Here is an 18520-nt window from a genome sequence, read left to right as displayed (position 1 = left end):
TGCCATGGGGTGATATTTTTAATTTCAGTCCTATTGGTAGCACTGTTGATGAAGGAGTTAGGAGTCTGTGAGATCACAATTAGGTGCTTGAAGGTGTGACTGTAGCCACCCTCTAGTTCCTTGCTGTTTGTTGCCTCTGGTTTTTAGTGTCAGCATGGCTATTTGTCTAACTGTGCAAGCAAATAGAGCTGGAAATGTTCCCAGCTGGCTCAGGAGCTGCCCCTAGGGTTGGGCAGGGGAAACAAGGTACCTTCCACTTGGCTTTTCAATGTTTCCTAAATTTTAGCAAAAATTACTGAACTCAGATGTCCATAATGACTTGTATGTAGCACTGGCCTTGCCAAATTAAAATGTAAATTGTTTACTTTTTCAATATGCTTGTGTTCTGTTGGTCTCCAATTATGATTCAGATCCCCACTGTGCCAGGTGGTGGACTCAGGTCTAATCATCATTTATAAACACTTAGCGGGCATTCAAGTGGGAGAGAATACAGGAAGCTTAGGTGATAACCACACCCATCTCAAGTTATTAACATTTATTGGGAAACAAACAGTCTAATGACCATGCATAGTTTTCAGGTGAAAATGTTCCAGAAAGCTTTCCCTGTTGTGCCTGTAACTACAGCTTCCAGACATCGTGCCTGATCTGTATGAAGGCAAATTCCAGACGTAATTTTCCTATTCAAATAAATGTTCGTGGTCTACCATAGCACAAGAACATTTGGTCCTCTATGTTATACCGCTGTGAAAATTATATCCCAAATTTTCAATAAATACAATACAATAGTAAAGGGGTTTCTTTCTGAAGAGCAGACGTCCAGCTGGTGACATAGTGATGTGGTATGTGAAGAGGAAAAAAGCCTGCAAACAGCTAAATTACCTGCCTGTTTGTAATTTGTTGTTTTCTCCTAATGCTTGTATGATTCAAATGCTTCCCGCTGTACTCTTTTTCCCCCTTAAATGGCTGATTGTAAGGGGAAAGCTTTGCTGTGTGATTCTTTTCCTACACCCAAATGAAATTGTGTGTTTGAAGCCAGGAAAATTAAATTGTGAATACTTTTTTTTTTTTTTTCTTCTTCAATAGCGAGAACACTTTGATTGCATGGTGTTCCTTCCTCATGCCCCAGGAATCTGCTGTCCCTTGCACAGAGATGTCCCTCCATGCTTAGCTCTCTGTCACTCAGCTCAATTTTCTGCCAGTAAAATGAGTGCCGTAGCAGAGTGAGTCATGGCTGCAGAAAGCCATTTCAAGGGCAAGTCAAGGGAGTTGAAGGCAGCAGCTTGATAATGCCGGGAATCAGGACCAGTTTGACTGTCTTCAGACTCAAGGAATTCCACTTTGTGAAGCTGAGGCCTCGATAGAGAAACCGAATCAGTTAAAGCAAAGTCTTTGGATGCAGTTTCCTGCTGAAATTTTGTAATTGGGTCCTATGACTTTGCACAGAGTAGCATTACATAAAGCACAGCAGATGCAGGCCAGATTTAGAGGGAGAAAAAGCACGTAGACAAAATGTACCATAGAAGTGAAATCACAGCAGAAGAAAGAACATAAAGGTATAGTTTGCAATGTCGGGGGATTCACGTAGAGATTTAGTAACCATGTCAGCCTGGCATTGGCACTTAAAAAATAATGTTTACAGTGACTTTAAATAAGATATAAAATTGCATCTTTTTGCTGTGACATCTTCATCTTCATCCTAGCAAATGTGGCATGCTGCTGTGGTGGGGAAGGGAGGTCCCTGCACGCATAGCTGCAGGGTGTGTGCAGCAAGCACTGGGCAGCATGCCTGTCCTGAACCTTCTTATCAGCGCTGCTCCAAAGTCCTAGTGAGGGAGCTGGGTAGTCCAACATTTAACCTAAATACACCTTTTCTTTGGTGGGGGGGAGGGGGAAGAGGGGAGGGAGGGCTGGTCTGTATTGTTTTCAGTTAGGTGTAGGTGCTTTAGTTGCTGTATTTTTTTTTATAGAACACGCTCATGTACATTGCTATGAGTAACTTTGTACAGATAAGATACAAGCATGGGAGATGGACCGGACTGATGGTTTTGCATCAGTTAATGTTGTCACCCAGGCTCTCCTTACATTGACAGAGGAAACATATTTCACTGATGTGACATTTTGATGCAGGTGAGCACAAAAGCATGTGTAATCTCTGTGAAGCATTATCATGTATGTTTTCATTGGTACTGATAACAGCCTTAGCTTTTGCATACATCACTGTGACTGTGTGTAAACAAGAGTGCGGTAGATACCCAAACATAGATTAAACCAGTGATTTTATAGCATTAGAATTATGACAAATTAACAAACTGGATGAATTAAGGCTCATTTTCAAGACCCAGAACGTTTCATCTTAGGTCACTCTTATCAAATTCAGCATGATGCAAGATTACCATTTCATGGCAAATCAGTCCAGCCCAGAAGTAGGGGGAAAGGTGACGGGATTGAACATAATTGGTACTCTTGTCAATGAATTGCTCAGATATCAAGATCTGAATGAAATTGTAATCCCTTCTCACTTTTACCAGACAGGTCTAATAGGTCAGAGTTTGGTAGGTCAGTGTAGAGGGAGCTTGAGTTACCTGTCCTAGGCTGTATCAGTCCTCTGAGCTTCGGCAGCCGGTGAACTTCATATGCACTAAGCTTAATTGCAGATAAAGATGGACACAAACAGTGCTCAGGAAGTTAAAAGATCAGTGTTGTCTTCTTATGTTATGTAACCTGTTTCCGTAATAACAAGAATTGCTCATTTTTCCAGTAAGTTCTAAAATCTTGAGAGCATATATGGAGTGTAATATTGGTACTTGGTATTAATAGTCTCACGTAATAGACTTCCTTCTGATTTTTTTTTGTTGGATTCTATTTTCTGTAATCATTAAACAAATATAATATTTTTCTTAAGATTTTCTGAGTCCTGCGTAGTGGGCAGTGTTTTGTTTCCATAAAAGAGCTTTTCTTGAATGTCATTCCTAAGTCTGCAGTGAACATGTACATAGTATTGCAGAGCCATCTAGGAAAGCATCAGTTCTGACAGCATATGAGTATTGCAACATACTGCTCTTCAAAAATGTTATGTATTTGGTACTCACGCTCCTCATTTGAATAAATAAATACAGCTGTGTGGAGCTAAGAAACAGCTGTGACCCAGAAGATACGCAGTGTCAGAAAAGTAAGAAGTTTCAGAGAGGGAGGTAGTGAGCAGTAGAAACTGAGAGGGAAGAAGGAAGAGCTACCTGATATTTACCAGAGGCATTGGTTTCTGTGAGATAAAACGAAGGGGAAAGTAAGGAATGTGAAAAAGTACATGAAGGGAAGAGGGAAAATGTGCAAGATGAGCTTCAGGAAAAGGAAAGGACATAGGAGGCAAACAGAAACAGGGAAAAATATAAATAAGTTTAACAGAAGGCATAGAAGAATTAGGGCAATAGAGAGAGGGAGGGGGGCAGTCTGCCTTTGAGTGTCCTGAATGCTTCAGCCTGACCGTTTGGTTCATCTCTGCTCACCACTTACATAACCTGCAGAAAATAAATGCATGCTCAAGATGTCTGCCTGAAAGCATCCTTAGCCCTGCTGTTCATCTCGCTGAAAAACGTTTCAAGGGGTTTGCCCTTTCTATATTAATCAACATAATTTTATAATATTGTTTGTTACCAGTAACATTTAAACTGATGATGTTCTCTAAAGGTTGCTAAAGCAGACTTTGAAAGTTTCTGATTTTCACGTCTTTGTCTCTTGTTCTGTGTTAATGTGTGCCACGCTTAAGGGATGTATTAATGAACCTTTTTTTTAATCCTGCAGTGACAATCCTCTAGGCCCAGTCTCTTCATTAATGAATAATGATGGAACAGAGTAGGCAGTTGGGTCATTTTATCCTTTAAGTGAGATGAAAAGACCTGAAAAGAATGCTGCATTGCAGCTATAAACAAAATGGTTGCACAGTTGACAAAGTGTTTTTCAATCATATTCTGCTTTTCTGGAATGTTCCCAGTTTTTGGAAGATTGCCCATTTTCCCAAATGTTTTTGCTATGGTTGGTAGCAATTTGTGTAAATTTTTGGCCATCCCACCTTACCATGAATTTGGACAAAACATTTTGTATGAGGCAGAAGCCATAGAAGAAAAATAAGCGTAAGTAAAGAGCTATGGAAAGAAAAGCCTGTTCTAATTTTTGTACCTAAAGAGAAGCATATGAAAATTAAAATACAGTTTTCAGTTAGTTATGGAACGGATAAACTAACAGCTCTAGTTAGGCCATAAACATTTTAAATGCTGCTTTTCTTGGTGTGAGCCTACCTGGGATTTCTTCTTTTCTCCATCTTCAGTGGCACGCAAATGGGTATTTGAGAACGCTCTTAACTAAAATGTACTTTCAAATAAAGAAATCATCTGTAGGGTAATTTTGATAGTTGCATCTTATCCAGTATCTGTGTATTGTTTTGTACTGACTGTTATTAACTCAAAAGTCCCAGAGCTTTACTTGTTAACTGAACTAATAGAGATTTTACGTGTGTACAGACAAATTGTACTGGTGTCTGCTGCCATCAGATGTGTTTCCTACAACTGGCCTCAAGATCCTTTGCTCTTTCACTTTAACCTTTAGACCAGAGATGAAGATTGTTCATGCTCTTAAGATGGACTGCACATAACGAGTCCCTAGACTGCTTTTGTCTTTTAAGATAAACTCCAAATTATGAGAGACCACTCCATTAATACAATAAGAAAAAAATCACGTTTCTGTTGCTCTGCTTGTATGCTCACATCTGTAGTTGTGTGCACACCCTCCAGGAGGTAAGAAGAGATTTAATGGAGTCCTTAAGCAACTAATAACTAAATATATGTCTCTGTGTTAAATCACAGTAGTGCCTGGAATTCTGTCCAATTTTCATACAAGAAGAAATCTCCTTTTGTTACTTCTTGATTCCTCACTATTTTTGTCTCTCTATGAGCAAAAAATTTCGTCTGATTTACTAAAGAAAATTGCCGTGTTCTCCTGCTGTATGATGTATGGCTTCAGCTCCAAATAACTGTATTGCTGTAGCTGTGGGATGGGGATGTATTTGTCTTTAGCAGCAGCTTTGAAACTGAGGTGAAAGTGGTCCAAATTAAACTCAGTCTAAGGGATTTACTTATCTTGAGCCTGTGGATTTATTTTGGAACATCTATTCCTGATTAACCGCTATGGATTAACTCTTTGTATGGATGTTTTTGTTTTGGATTAAGAGGGACCCTTCCCAGTTGAGCTAGATTAAGCAAAGCAATGAATTAATGGGCTGGAATTAAAATCGAATACCTATCATAGTGTAAATATAGGAAACCAGTATGCAGTGAAAGTTAGGCCATAAATTGAATAGCCAACTTCTAATTTGAGATTTCATATTAAATAAAAACTTAAGCTTCCAAATATTTAGTACAGGTTAATTAATAACTGTAGGGTTTATTGGGCAGTAATAAGGAAATGCTATTTTTGTTTACTTGCTGAAGTTGCCCAAGGCTATTGTTAGTATAAATTTGATACTTCTATTACGATACTATTTGATTTTTTAAATTTCTGCTTATGTATCTAAAACAAATTCCTAAGCATTTGTAATATGAGCACTCCTCTGCCAGAGCTTTGGTGAAGAATTGCTGTATTACGTTCTCTTGGAATTGCCCTTACCAAAAAACACTCAAGGTTTTCAACTTTTCAAGCCAAGACAAAATAGAAAAAGTCATTCTTAACATAAAAAATGCATAAATATTATGATCTAGAAAATCGAGAGATTTGAATTCAAATCCGTTTAATTTTGCTGTCTCCTTGAACTTCCCCAAGATGGCTGAAGTTGGAAGGGGACCACTTGGGATCATCTTGTCCAGTCCCTGTGGTTCAAGCAGGGTTACCTAGAGTACATTGTCCAGGATCAGATCCAGGCAGGTTTTGAGTATCTCCAGCGAAGGAGACTCCACAACCTCTCTATTTCTTTATACTTGAGCAATTTTCAGCGCTTTTTTGGATTTCCCAAACTCCACGTAGAATCCTTTGTATCTCTAAGATGTTTCCCACCTCTCTCATCAATGAAAAATGAGGTCTGGGTGCGGAGTTGCCTTTTTCCAGAAATCTCCCAAAGTGTGCCCATGCTGAGTGCTTCTCCTTATCTGGTGCTTGCCCCTGCTACCTTGAATTCCCAAGGGTCTCAGCTGACCCTGTTCAGATGCTGTAGTTAACTGATGTGCCTCCAGTTGTGTGGGAGGGTTTCCACTTCACCCCAGCCGGAAGATGCGAGATGAGATGCAGGTCAGCGTCTCAGTTTTCCTCAGAAACATACTCAGTATATATACTCAATAAATAGTGGAAAGCAGGTTAGTGAGATTTACCAATTCCTCCACAATTCATCTGTGGAGAAAATTTAGAAGCGAACATTGGTTAAGACTCGAATATTTCTATTAAGATTTGATACCAAAGTGGGACCAGTTTGTTCTGCACAGAAATACCGGTGTCCTTGACTAGTTCTGTCTTACGCTCATACTGCAACTGTTGACTAGGAGCTCCTTTCTTGAGGTACTTTCTTTACAATTTAATTTAGTATTTGCTTTGTACTTGAAAATAATCTGGAGAATTTCATTAGTGATTACTGCATTCAGGTAAGGTTAATTATACTGAGTGATAATCAAGGTGATTGACAACATATGCTTCATATTGCAAGAGTCTATTCTTTGGGCTTTTTAATGTGCTAAAATAGGAAAAGTCTGTGGGTGTTGTGTTCCTAATGGAGTGGTATTGCATATGGATACATGAATAAAATAACGCCATAGCCCACACAACGCTTTGAGATTGGTTTGGTCACCATTTGTATTTGCTAGTCATTCACAAGTCAGAGTCAAGAAAACTGTCACTTCTCACACTATTAAATAAGCACCTTTTATTATGCTTTGCAAACAGTTAAGAATACTTAGAAGGAATAACATCAGTTTTGTTGAGATAGTACCATCAGCCCAACTAAATCACTCTGCTGACCCCGTGCTCTGCCCTGCTGCTCTTTTCACCCAGGAGCTGAATTAACTAATTACCAGTAGGCTGGAAGGTCTTGAGGCTTCTCTTCACATCTTTTCTTAATGCATTTAGAAAATGGGACAATAGGGAGCTATTTGGACTTGCTTTGAAATACCAGTCCCGGTGTCTTTTAAAGTTGACTATATATCTGTGTTGTGAGATATTCAGGTGCTGGATGAAACTTTACAGCTCCTTTCATTTTTACTGTTCCTTCACATTTATGTGGTGCTTAGAGGAAAGGTAGATGATGATCTTCAGCGTTTGTCCCACTTGTTTCTGGAGAGCATGGAGATGGCAATGCTGCATGCAGTGCAGTGTTATGTAAGTAGCAGGGAGCTCATGCTGTTTGAGGTTTCAAAGGTCCGACTATTCTAAGACTCCTGGGCAATGGGAGTAGTGCACTGGGATGCTCAAAATGCGTCTTATTTTCTTACCATTTTCTCACAAGTTGAGCATTGTGATTTTAAGTGACATCACTGTCACATGCAGAAGCAATTTAACATTGCTTGCAGATGGTATAAAGATCACAGGACTCTTTTTCTTCAGTGTTCTCTTTTTAGGTACCTTGAATTCTGTCTCAGATACACGGCAGCTTAAGATAAGCTACAGCAAGTGCTCTGCCTCTCGCAAAGGCACAGCTTGAAGCAAGTACAGTTGCTGTGCAGCTGACGAGCTGACACTGCTCACAGGAAAAGCAGATGACACTGACAAAGATAGCAATGAAGTTAAGAGCTGCCAAGTAGCAGCGCTTGGAGGTAACACCTCAGAAAAACACAGCTCACTGCTATCTGGTTTGTTTATTTTTTTAAAGTAAGGGTGGGAGGGGAGAGAATCATGCTGTGGAAGCTTAACAAAGTGGGGTTTTTTAGGTGTTTTTATTTTGTTCCCTTACAGACATCACAACAATCGTGCTTCTTTCTTCAGAACTTAAGATTTTTTCCTGTGTTATTTATTTAAACATATTTTGAGTTATTTGCCTTAACCTACAGGTTCCTGGCCTCATCTACAAAAAACCTCTTTTCCGTACTGTTGTTGTGATGACAACATATGTAAAGCTATGTCACTGTTTGCCTTTCCCTCTGGTATCAGTGTCAGGACCCAAGGGAACAGCTGTCGGGGTGCTGGGAAAAGGGAAATTTATGGATATGGTAATTCTGGATTTCTTTGCTGAGATGCTACTTAATAGCAGCAGTGCCCAGGCACAGTGTCACTAGCTATTGACTGTAAAAATAGGCCTGGGCACACAGGCAGTTGGAGATGTTGGAATAACCAACTGATTTCAGGGACTTTTTGCCCTTTCTGTCGTTCCCATGATTACTGTCAGCAATACACATGAAGTAAAGAAGGGAACTTTTTTGTAGAGGTCCAGTGAGAGTGATGGTAAGTGGTTATGAAGGTGTGTTAATTACAGAAGGGTTTCAACTTAGTTTTTTGTATGGGCTCATTTACTTGCTAGCCTTTTTCTTGGCTGAGCTCTTGGGTCTTTTCTGTTAAGTTAACATGGTTGCTTTTCTCTGCAATTACCTTATTCATGTTAGTGCTTTTTCAGTGTGATACTATAGGATAGCCAGTGAGTGCTGTTTTAAGTTGCTGTAAGATATACTCGATGTAAATATTGAGAGCAAGAAAAAGCTTTCAAGTGATCTGGAGCAATCGTAACTCAGCATTTTAAGTTTGTTTTTGAATGGTATTTCCCTTATACTTTCTATCAGCTTCATTGAAATAACCACATCTTGTGCAGTACTGAAATTAATGCCTTTATTGCTTTTGTTGCACCTGATACTACCTCAAAAGAACAAAAGAAGAATATCTGAGATGCACAGAATGAGACGTGTAAATGGTGTAATGATTATTGACTGGAGTAAGAGCTGAAGAAATTAGTTCCAGTGGAATTTTCTTCCTTCTTGACATCTGAACTCCCACTGATACCACTACTTTAGTAAATAAGAAATCCCGATTAATTCCTGTGCTTTTATACTGGACTGTAACTCTCAATGAACACTTTATCAGCCTGGGTAGGAACTTTTTTGGTGTCATTTTAGGCAAGGCAAAAAATAATGTCCATGTGTTAGGATTCAGATCTTGCCTTTAATACATGGTGTCTTGTCTGTTGGCTTGATGGGAATGCCTGCGCGTACGTCTGGTTTTTAGATTATTATGAAATTGTAGCATGGCTTGCAGATATGTGGCTTTTTAGGTATTTGCAGTCAGTGTTGGAAACAATTTCTGTGTTGTTGGTACCAGTTATCGTAGGTAAATTATTTGTTCCTGTTTAATAGCTTCAGAGAAGAGGAAAATAAAATAGGAGAAATAAAACCAAAATGCATAGATGGGGTAAATGAATTAAACTTGTCTCTGAGTATTTAGTGTTTCCTGGCAATAGCAAAGACTGCATGGTATCTTGCAGCTGATTGTAAATCAGAAATCCTCGGAGATGGGCATTTACTGCCCTCAGCTGCCACCAAATTGTCTGGGGCAAGAACTGCAGCCTTTCTCTGCCATGTAAAGTAGGGATACCTTTATTTATCCATTTCGTTACATAAGAGGAGAATGAGAGAGAGAAACTCATTGTAGAAAGGCAAGTTGTTGTTTATCTGTTCCTAGTATTTACATTAGAGGTATCAGTATGTAAGTAAAAACATTAAGTTTTTCATTTAGTTTATTTAAAAAAAAAGAAACCAACACTGCCTAACAACAGCACTGCGTGTGGTTCAGAGGTGTGACTTCAGAGTGATAGTTGTTGATTGTAACTCTAATGATAAATATGTTTTAGGAGAATACTTGTATCAGCTTGAAGCTTTACTGATGCTGAGGTGTGATCCCCCCACTGCAGCTGTGGCCATTGGAGAACTCTGTAGGACAAGACAGGCTGACTTGGCTGGTTGTTGCTGTCAGATGTGAAGAGGAAGATGGTTACTGAGGAGATGGAGGGACCTTTAATTCATTTTGTGGTTCTGCCACCTCTGTGCACCTCTCTGTGTGCTGCCTGGTCAGCTCTGACTGTAAGACATTTGACTCGAGGGGATTCTAAATCATGTAAAGGCCTGCAGGCAGCATGGCCAGCTGGGCTCATCAAAGCAGCAGCATCAGCAGCGTAAGGCTTACGGGACATATGCTGGATGGTTTATGATTCCAAATGCTTTTAAATTCTAGACAAATTTCTTACAACTTATGTAAGCAAATATAAGCAGGTGATACTAATGAAAGCAGGTAATGAGATTAATTATGCTTTGCAGTCAGCTTTGTTGTTTTGAGATTAAAAGAAAGCAATTATCCATTGAGGTGAAATTCACTGGTGGAATTCAAATTCAGCTTGCTGGAACCAGTAAATATTTTCCTTCAATACTACTGACAGACTGGCTTTAACTGGTTTTAAGATGGACTAATTAGATGCAGTACATTGAAATTCCAAGAATCTTTCAAGTAAGATATATGATAAAACTCGGAGGAGATGGAGCAATCCATTATATGTGTGAATGTATTCTCTTTGTCTGATGTCTTTGTAATATAAAGATATACACATATCCTGCCATTGCTCGTAAAGTAGGTGGTCTAATGTGATCAATGTATGTTCTTTTGGCATACCTGGTACCAAAGCAGGTGTTTGTTTTGCTTAGAAACCCTTTACACCAGTGTCATGAACACTTAATGATCTATTAAACTGTAGTGTTTAAGACAACTGATGTTGCACTACATCATAGAATCACAGAATCGCAAGGTTGGAAATGACCTGCAAGATCATCTAGTCCAACCACCCTCCCATTCCTATTAGTACCACAAGCTACTAAACCATCTCTCATAGCTCCTCATGTTGTGCTTGATGACATCATTATACATAAGAAAAAAGAATACACCTTCCTTAGCCTTTAGCAAAACAATAACAATAATCATAGTTCGCTGCCTGTGGTTCCTTGCCTTGTCCTATTAGGCAGGGAGAGTTGTTCCCTCTCCAGAAGGGAAGGAAGATCTCTGAAGCTAAATCTGCTGGTTACTGGGTACTCATCTAAATTTTACTGAGCGATTTCACTCAGAAGATAGCACTCTGTAGACTGATGGAAGCAGAAGAAAAGAGGGCCTGCCATCACATCCAGCTTTGTCAAGAGAGAAAAGTAGTACCTAGAGATGTGCTCCCAAAGCCAGAAAACAGAATCCCATGAAAAAAATGTAGAATAAGATTGTGAGTTTGACTTCTCTGTATTAAAATAATAGTAAGTGAGCTAATATTTCTAATTCCTACTGGATTTCAGAGCACTTATGTAAGAACTATAGATGTCAGTGGACCTGGGCTAGCTATACAGAAGGGTAGGTAGCAGTAGTAGTGGCAGGGATGATTTCAGGCTTGAATGAGGCATAAATGGAAGTGGTAAAATAAGGCAAAGAAAGTTAAGATGAAGTATCACCTTGATAATCATTTAGTTTTTAATTTCTGTGAATGTGGAGGTACTGTTATGCTAGGAAATGCTCACCATTTGAGAATGGAGTTTGAGAGTAGGCTGGGAGGAGCGTGGGAGGTCAGTGTTAGAAGAGGAGGTATTTGTGTGTGTTTATTTAATTGTCTGTAGATTTCACTGTTCAAATAGTTCTGGTTTGGGTTTTGTTAACGTGGGTCTTCATTCCATAGTTTAAGTGGATGTGAACCATTCTAACCATTCTCTTAAACTTTACCTTGTATTTTTTTTCTCCTGAATTGTTGCTTCAGTAGCAACGTGATTTTGCTGTTTTTGCATCATCAAAATCATCCTGTTTGTGATGCTGCATTTGGTTGCAGTGGAGATGATTGTCAGGAAAAATATAATTTTTCAGGAAGCATTTACTGGTTTTATATTCAGTGTCAGTAACTGGCAGTTGTAGATAAGGAACTGAAAAAAAAACAAGCATTAATTGTTGTTTCTCCAGGTTTTTAATCTTTCTTTCCCTTTGAAACAGCAACAGTTAAAATAATAAGTAAATCTGTTTTACAAAGGCGAGCTAGATGAAAGAAGAAATTAATATACTCTACATCATAGAAAAGATTTTCTATGTAATCACATTTTTCTTCTCCTCAGATTTCAGACAAATTTCTGCAAAAAGTTTTGGAAACAAGCCTTGTAAAATTATTCAATTGCTTAATGCATCAGTACTCAGTGTTCACAGTATTTACTACATTTATGCATCCTATTTGTGGATAAATTTAATACAAAAACTGCATAATGACTGTAAAACACTTTGGCCAAGCAGAGAAGTGTTGTGTAGCCTCAACATAAAAAAGTATTTTTTAAAAACCTATCTTTATGTGGACACATGCATTTATAAGCAGCCAGCATGTGATTTATCATTGTACCAAATAGAGCACTGAATGCAGGAACGCATGAGTTCTGAAGTCAGGTAGAACCAATATCTCCATTAAATTTTATAATCTCCACTGATTCTTTTTCACTTCCTGAAATGTTTTGTCTCCTCATATAGAAATGATATTTCCAATTGCTCTCATCTGTGCTATTGTTTCATTATTGTCACAGCAGTCAATACGTAGATTAAGCGATGAATGGAAAAGAGAAAAATATTCAAGAACAATAATGAAGTCAGTATGTGTAATAAAGGGAGGAGGAAAAAGCAAAGCTAGCAGCAGGAACGCCATCTCCTCGTTAAAAGTAATGGCAAGGACAGATGTCCACTTGCAGCTCTTGCTGTGCTAACTGACGTTTCCACCATCTGTACTGCTCGGCAGTGTGCGCTCACTGGGAGCAGCACCCTACAGATCTGCCTGTGCAACAGAAAGCCTGAGTGACCTCCAGTCCTCTTCAAGCCACAAAGTTTGCCTTTTCTAAGACACCTTTAGGACTATGTAAAATAACATTTCTGATTAAAACAAAACAGATTCTTTGAAGAGATAAGGAGTGCCCCTGTGTACCTTCTGCTGACAGCAGCACTGAGAACTAATGGAAGCTTTTGCAAAACAAACATCTTTGCCTTAGATTCCCAACTCTCTTAGCTGTATCTCTGTGTATAACATGGATTGCTCTGTATATTTTGTAGTCCCTTTCTGACCTTATCTCTGCAGTAATGCTTGGCACAGTTATGATGTGGCTTTATCGCTGGTCTTCAGGTTACTTCACGCTCTCCTTTCCTCTTGCTCAATAAATACAGGCATTTGTCAGTTTCTGGCATTCAGAGAAAAAAAAAAAGAAAGCTGAGTAGGGTTTTTAGAGTGATAGCCAGACCTGCCTCAGGATGGAAACCTTTTGATTAGAACTGAACATTGAATTTCATTTTCCATCATTTCTAAATAATTTACAGGAAAATAAATGTTATAATTAACGAAGAAAGAGTAGGTAATGTAATGTAGGTTACATAATCTATAATCTGGAAGATACTATTGGACATAGATGCTTTAGGCCCCATTTAGTCCTCAACCTCATAGTATCTAAATGTCAAGGTCAGTGAACAGTTTTTGTGTTAGAGGAGCATGAGCTCTTGGATTTCTTTGGAGTCCTTTCCAAAGAAATGCATGTACCTATAAAGCACTTCTGTGCATGCTAAAATCAGTACTGTAGGGCAGGATATATGTACTTTGCTGTCAGGAGGCCATATATAAGCACGCTTTGTGAAATGGTGAATCCATCATGTCTGGATAAATGTAATTAGGATCGTTCAAGTATACGTCCAGTATTTCCTGTGCTGCATCATCCATCCCTGTCATGCTGTTGAGTAACCAATCATGTGCTCACCTGCCGGAGCTGGCCCACTGCTGTGCACATATGTTCCATGTTAGAAAATAATCCTTTTGCAGGCACTTTTTTCTTCTGCTTTCCAGTATGTTTGAGGTCTCTCCGTTTCAGATGTGTTTTGCATGTCTGCTTGTAGATGCATGATACAAACATTTCTGTTCAAAATTGCTACACTCTCAACGTTGTTAATGAATTTGCCCCTTAACATATTAAGTCATTGCTGTATTCTGGATATGTTTTGGGGAAATAGCAAAAATTGTGCGTGCCATTTTTAATGAAAAGCCTGTTTTGTATTCAAGGGCTTTGCAGCCCTCTGGAAGCTGATTGAACTGGCTTTGTCTCGTTCCTCCTAAAGGCTTGTCACTGCATCACATCCCATCAGGAGTGAGTGGCCTTTCTGATCTCTCATGTGCACTGTCCTAACTTCTGTGGTCTGCACTGGTTCACAGTGCAACTATGCAAATGACTCACTGTCTGCAATTCACATTTCATGGGGGCAGAGCCTTTACCCCACATTGGAAGCTGAATGAGAACTCATGGAGGAGCTGAGAAGTTTGGTGTGTGATTGTATGGATCATGGAGATGGTCACATTTTATAGCAGCTGGAACCTGTCTGTTGTAGTCTCACTCTGCAGTAGGTACTGCAAATTAAATTGGGTGAGGTAATAATAACTACAGCATGCCTTTATCTGGGAGAGGATAGTGTTTCTGAGAAGCTGAAGGTGAAATGAAAGTTTGATGAGTTAGTCAAGAGCCAGGAGCTACACAGCAGTTGTAATTATATACTTCAAGTGAAAGGTGAGTCAACGTCTTTGGCTGTATTATGGCAGGATTGATACGTTCAGAGCAGCATCGCTTTAGGCAATTAGACTAGTGCTGGGTGCTTTCATCCAGCAGGTATTTCACTGCCATGCATCTGCTGCACTACTGGGAATGGCTGCACCAGTCCTGAATGGAGGAGATGCAGAGCTGAGTGCTGTTAGCATGTTTGGATCCTCACTGCTTCTGCTTGGCAAATTGGGGATCCTTGCAACAGGGTTTCCTATTCCTCATGGACCCACAGGAGTCAGGGTTCTTAGAGGAGAGACGGAGTTACCCTGAATTGCATGAGGAGGGGGATGATGGGAATCCTTCCAGCGTGGGATGGTTCTTGCTCTCGTGCAGGCACCTTTGTAGCCCTCTGGGGTTCACCTATTTTCATTGTGTCAGCTCAGTGTGAATAAACATGACTAATTTTATATCTCTAATTACATTCAAATCTTACAGGCTGTAAATGTTCCAACTGGTATCAGTATTGTCTGACAGATACGTGTGACCATTTGCTCTGTTGATGTTCTTTATGCTTCTTCTGCACTAACATTTGTATTTTGTAGTTTGTTTGTTTGATTTTTTTAACTGAAAAAGTGCTAGACGTGAACAGACTCAATACAATTAAAAGACCAGGAAAAAACACCTAAGTGAAAGGTTACTCAGCACAACTACAATCACATTCTTACACTGTATCCAGAATTTGAGGCATCATGCAAAAATCCAAACATCTATACAGATCTAAGGAAACCTTGTTTCCCTTTATGCAAACATACTGTCACTGTGGCTGTCTCTTCAAGGGAAAAAAAACTGATGCAGTTCATTCCAGCAATTATGTGACAGTACATATGCACCGAGAGCAGTTGCTTTGAAGAACATGACATGCCTTATTGAATTTTTCTTTGAGGTCATTGACCTGAGGTCAGAACAAAGATGTGCTGCTGCTTCTGGTACTACTGAATGCTGCCGACAGCCATTTCAGCCTCATTCCAGATGTAACATCTCAAATACAACTTAGTTTGACCTTATGATTATATTCAGAAGTCATTGCATACACATATGTATGCTTTTATCTACCTGTATAGGACTTAGTAAAGTAAGCCTACTATTCACAGACTTGTTTAGGATTAAAACTGACAAGAATTGGTACTAATTAACATCCTTTTCAGAAAGTAGTGACAAATCATCTTGCAAAAGCAAAATTTAAGTGGCTAATCTGTCTGTTTGTTAATATGCCATGGATGGTAAAGCTTGTTTTATCGCTATTGAAGTAATTTATTTTAAAATTCTTCAAATATATTTTAATTTATTCTATAATATACAAAAAGACAGATATAAGCAGTTACTGTATATTTCTCTGCAATTTTAATTACTTTTTGTTTGTTTTTATTTACAGGGTTAGCTGGCACTGCTGCAGATCTAGAAAAAAGAAAGCTTATTTTTGGAAAAAACTTCATACCCCCAAAGAAGCCAAAAACATTCATACAGTTAGTGTGGGAAGCACTGCAGGATGTGACTCTTATAATCTTGGAAATTGCAGCCATCATATCCTTGGGGCTTTCATTTTATCAGCCACCTGGAGAAGGGAATGAAGGTAAAAACTTTTGATTGATTTCATTGACATAAGTAAAAAAAAAAAGAAAAAAGAAAAAAAAAAGAAAAAAAAAGTCCTGTATTTCCAATTGCTTCCATCCCTACCCTCCAGAAGGTCGCGAAGAGGAACTCTGTGTTGTTTTCTTCTATTTCCATTACACGTGGTAGTGACATTATTTGCGTGCTTGACACTTCTTTATGCAAGCCACTGAACTTCATGCTGCATGTTAAGTGAGTTAAAAATCATCATATTCTTATGAAACTTGAGCATTTCTTTCTGTTTTCATATTTGAGCTTGTGGTTGGTATTTATTAATCTTAGATTATTGCTTAATGCGTTACAAAGCAGAAATATGTAATTGCTTACGTAACTGATGATCCTGTGCATGCAGACATGAGCAGGACTTGGACTTAGTGAAATTCACTCATTTCAGTGTTTTCAGTGTTTTTTCCATGGCTAGCAAACCCAGCTCAACAAAGAGCATTGGAGGCTATGTCATGTTACTGCTGTGATATCTGTAGAAGGCTTTAAGTCCCCCTCCCCTCCTTTTTATTCTTTTTTTTCCTCTCCCTCCTTTGGAAAGTACTCTTGAATTCACATGCTTAAAATATTTATTCCTCTGCATAAATGCAAGATTTCCATTTCTGGCAACTGATCCAGATTTTTTCTTTCCTGCTCTCTCAGACTTATAAAGCTGGATAAAACCTGCTGTGTGAAATGACGTGAATAGCTTGGCAAATGTATGAAGAATGCCTTCTTCTAAATATAGCCTTGAAATGCTTTTTGCATTTGCTTCAGTTTCCTTTGGCTACTTTCCTTGAAGACCCTTCCTTTTTCCTTTCCCATTCACAAACACAATACGCACGTAGCTCCGCAGAGCACTTGTAGCACACTTAAAATTCCTTGTCTTTTATATATGATCAGGAAGCTTTTGTTGCTTTCACACCTTGAATTATGTTGTTATTGTTTTCAGCAGGTGTTTGATTTAGGCATGAGTAGGGAAAGGAGGTAATTTGGTTTTTTTAACTGAAGAAAACATTATTTTTATTACCTCATAACTGGACATAGTAAGATACCCTGGGGACATCATAAACCACAAACGATGGTTTACAAAATTAGGATTGAAGCCTGCAATCTTCTTTCCTAGGCACAAATGTGCCAAGTGTTCTCTTACTATACAGATTATTTAGTAGGGAAATAATTCTGAAGACAGGATTGTTACAGGGTTCTAGGAAAAGAAGGCTTATGCCATCGGATTCTGATTTTGTATCATTATTATTACCGTTGCTGTTTTGGTTTAATGCAATATTTAAAATGTTTCTTTTCCCGTGGGAATGTATGACACATCTGAAATTCTGGAATGGTACAGAAAGCTCAGCAGTGCAACCTGGGAAAACGTATTCGTGTTTTCCCACAGCACAGTGTTTCCATTCAATGGCCTCTGGTTTCCCCATCATTTTAAAGCTGTTTTCCTTGAAGATTTTTGCCATGCTTTACACAAGAGAGAATAGATCAACATAGAGAATATTCTGTAATCCAGCTTTTTGAACACATTTTAAATTTGGTCCTTTGAATTTTTCCAACGTTGTATTCATTAATTTATTTATTTATTTATTTATGAGCAATTCCTTATATGTGGGAGATTCTCTCATTTTAAAATCAGTGTAATTTTAAATGGATGCCAAGGATACATACAGTTTATTGGTAGATGTCCTTTCCCAGGACACCTTTATGAGCAGGCAGGTCCTACCTGTGCCCGGCCACGTGCCTTGCAGCACTGGAGAGACTGGGAGAGCCAAGAGAGAAATGCCATTTCCCTCATGCCTAATGGTTTGAGATTTGGGCTGTTTTTAAATGGCAACATGAAAACAAATGGCTTTGGGACACCGCTAAACACTATCATGTGTATTTTTTTAAATAGCATTTTAATAGCAAATGTATATGCTGCCCATATATTTAATACATTTCTATGCCTTTCACAAATCTCAAACTTCATCTACCAATGGCTTTGTTACATCATGTGGCAAGTTGAGGTCATATTTAACTTTTTAGAACAGATAACACTTTCTTTTTAGATGCTTGAATCCTTTACATTTTGAAGCTGTAACTGAGTTAGTATTTAAGTGGGTTCTGCAGTTTAAGTGCAAAGTATTTTTTTTTCCTGATGTGTTTGAAAGCCAAAATACACATATCCAAAAAATATCAGAGTGCAAGAATTGCTTTGAGAAACTTGTCTGATGGTGTGGTCTAATGTTTGTATACATCAGTATGTTTTGATGTATTGGGCAGATATGTGCTCTAAAGTTTAAATTTTGGGGGTTAGTAGACTCTTTTTTTTTTTCGATTTGATACCATAGATGTTGATATGTTACCCAAGTTGAAGTCTT

The 18520-nt window shown here is 38.6% G+C and overlaps 1 protein-coding gene across 8 annotated transcripts in view; it reads left to right on the top strand.

Annotated features, from left to right (window-relative positions):
• The window catches only part of ATP2B2 (ATPase plasma membrane Ca2+ transporting 2), a 252133-nt gene that overhangs the window by 121345 nt on the left and 112268 nt on the right, over positions 1-18520 (top strand). For all 8 annotated transcript variants that reach the window (XM_042823423.1, XM_042823425.1, XM_042823421.1 and 5 more), the window contains exon 3: positions 15937-16134. In XM_042823423.1, coding sequence (XP_042679357.1) covers positions 15937-16134 — 198 coding nt within the window. The remainder of the gene's footprint in view (positions 1-15936; positions 16135-18520) is intronic.

Source organism: Centrocercus urophasianus, unplaced genomic scaffold, assembly GCF_019232065.1.
Source record: "Centrocercus urophasianus isolate 14NV4802_14NV808 unplaced genomic scaffold, USGS_Curo_1.0 seq_22, whole genome shotgun sequence".
In the NCBI taxonomy this organism is placed as follows: Eukaryota; Metazoa; Chordata; class Aves; order Galliformes; family Phasianidae; genus Centrocercus; species Centrocercus urophasianus.
Note: the sequence above shows the minus strand (reverse complement) of the source record. Positions and strands in the feature narration are given on the sequence as shown.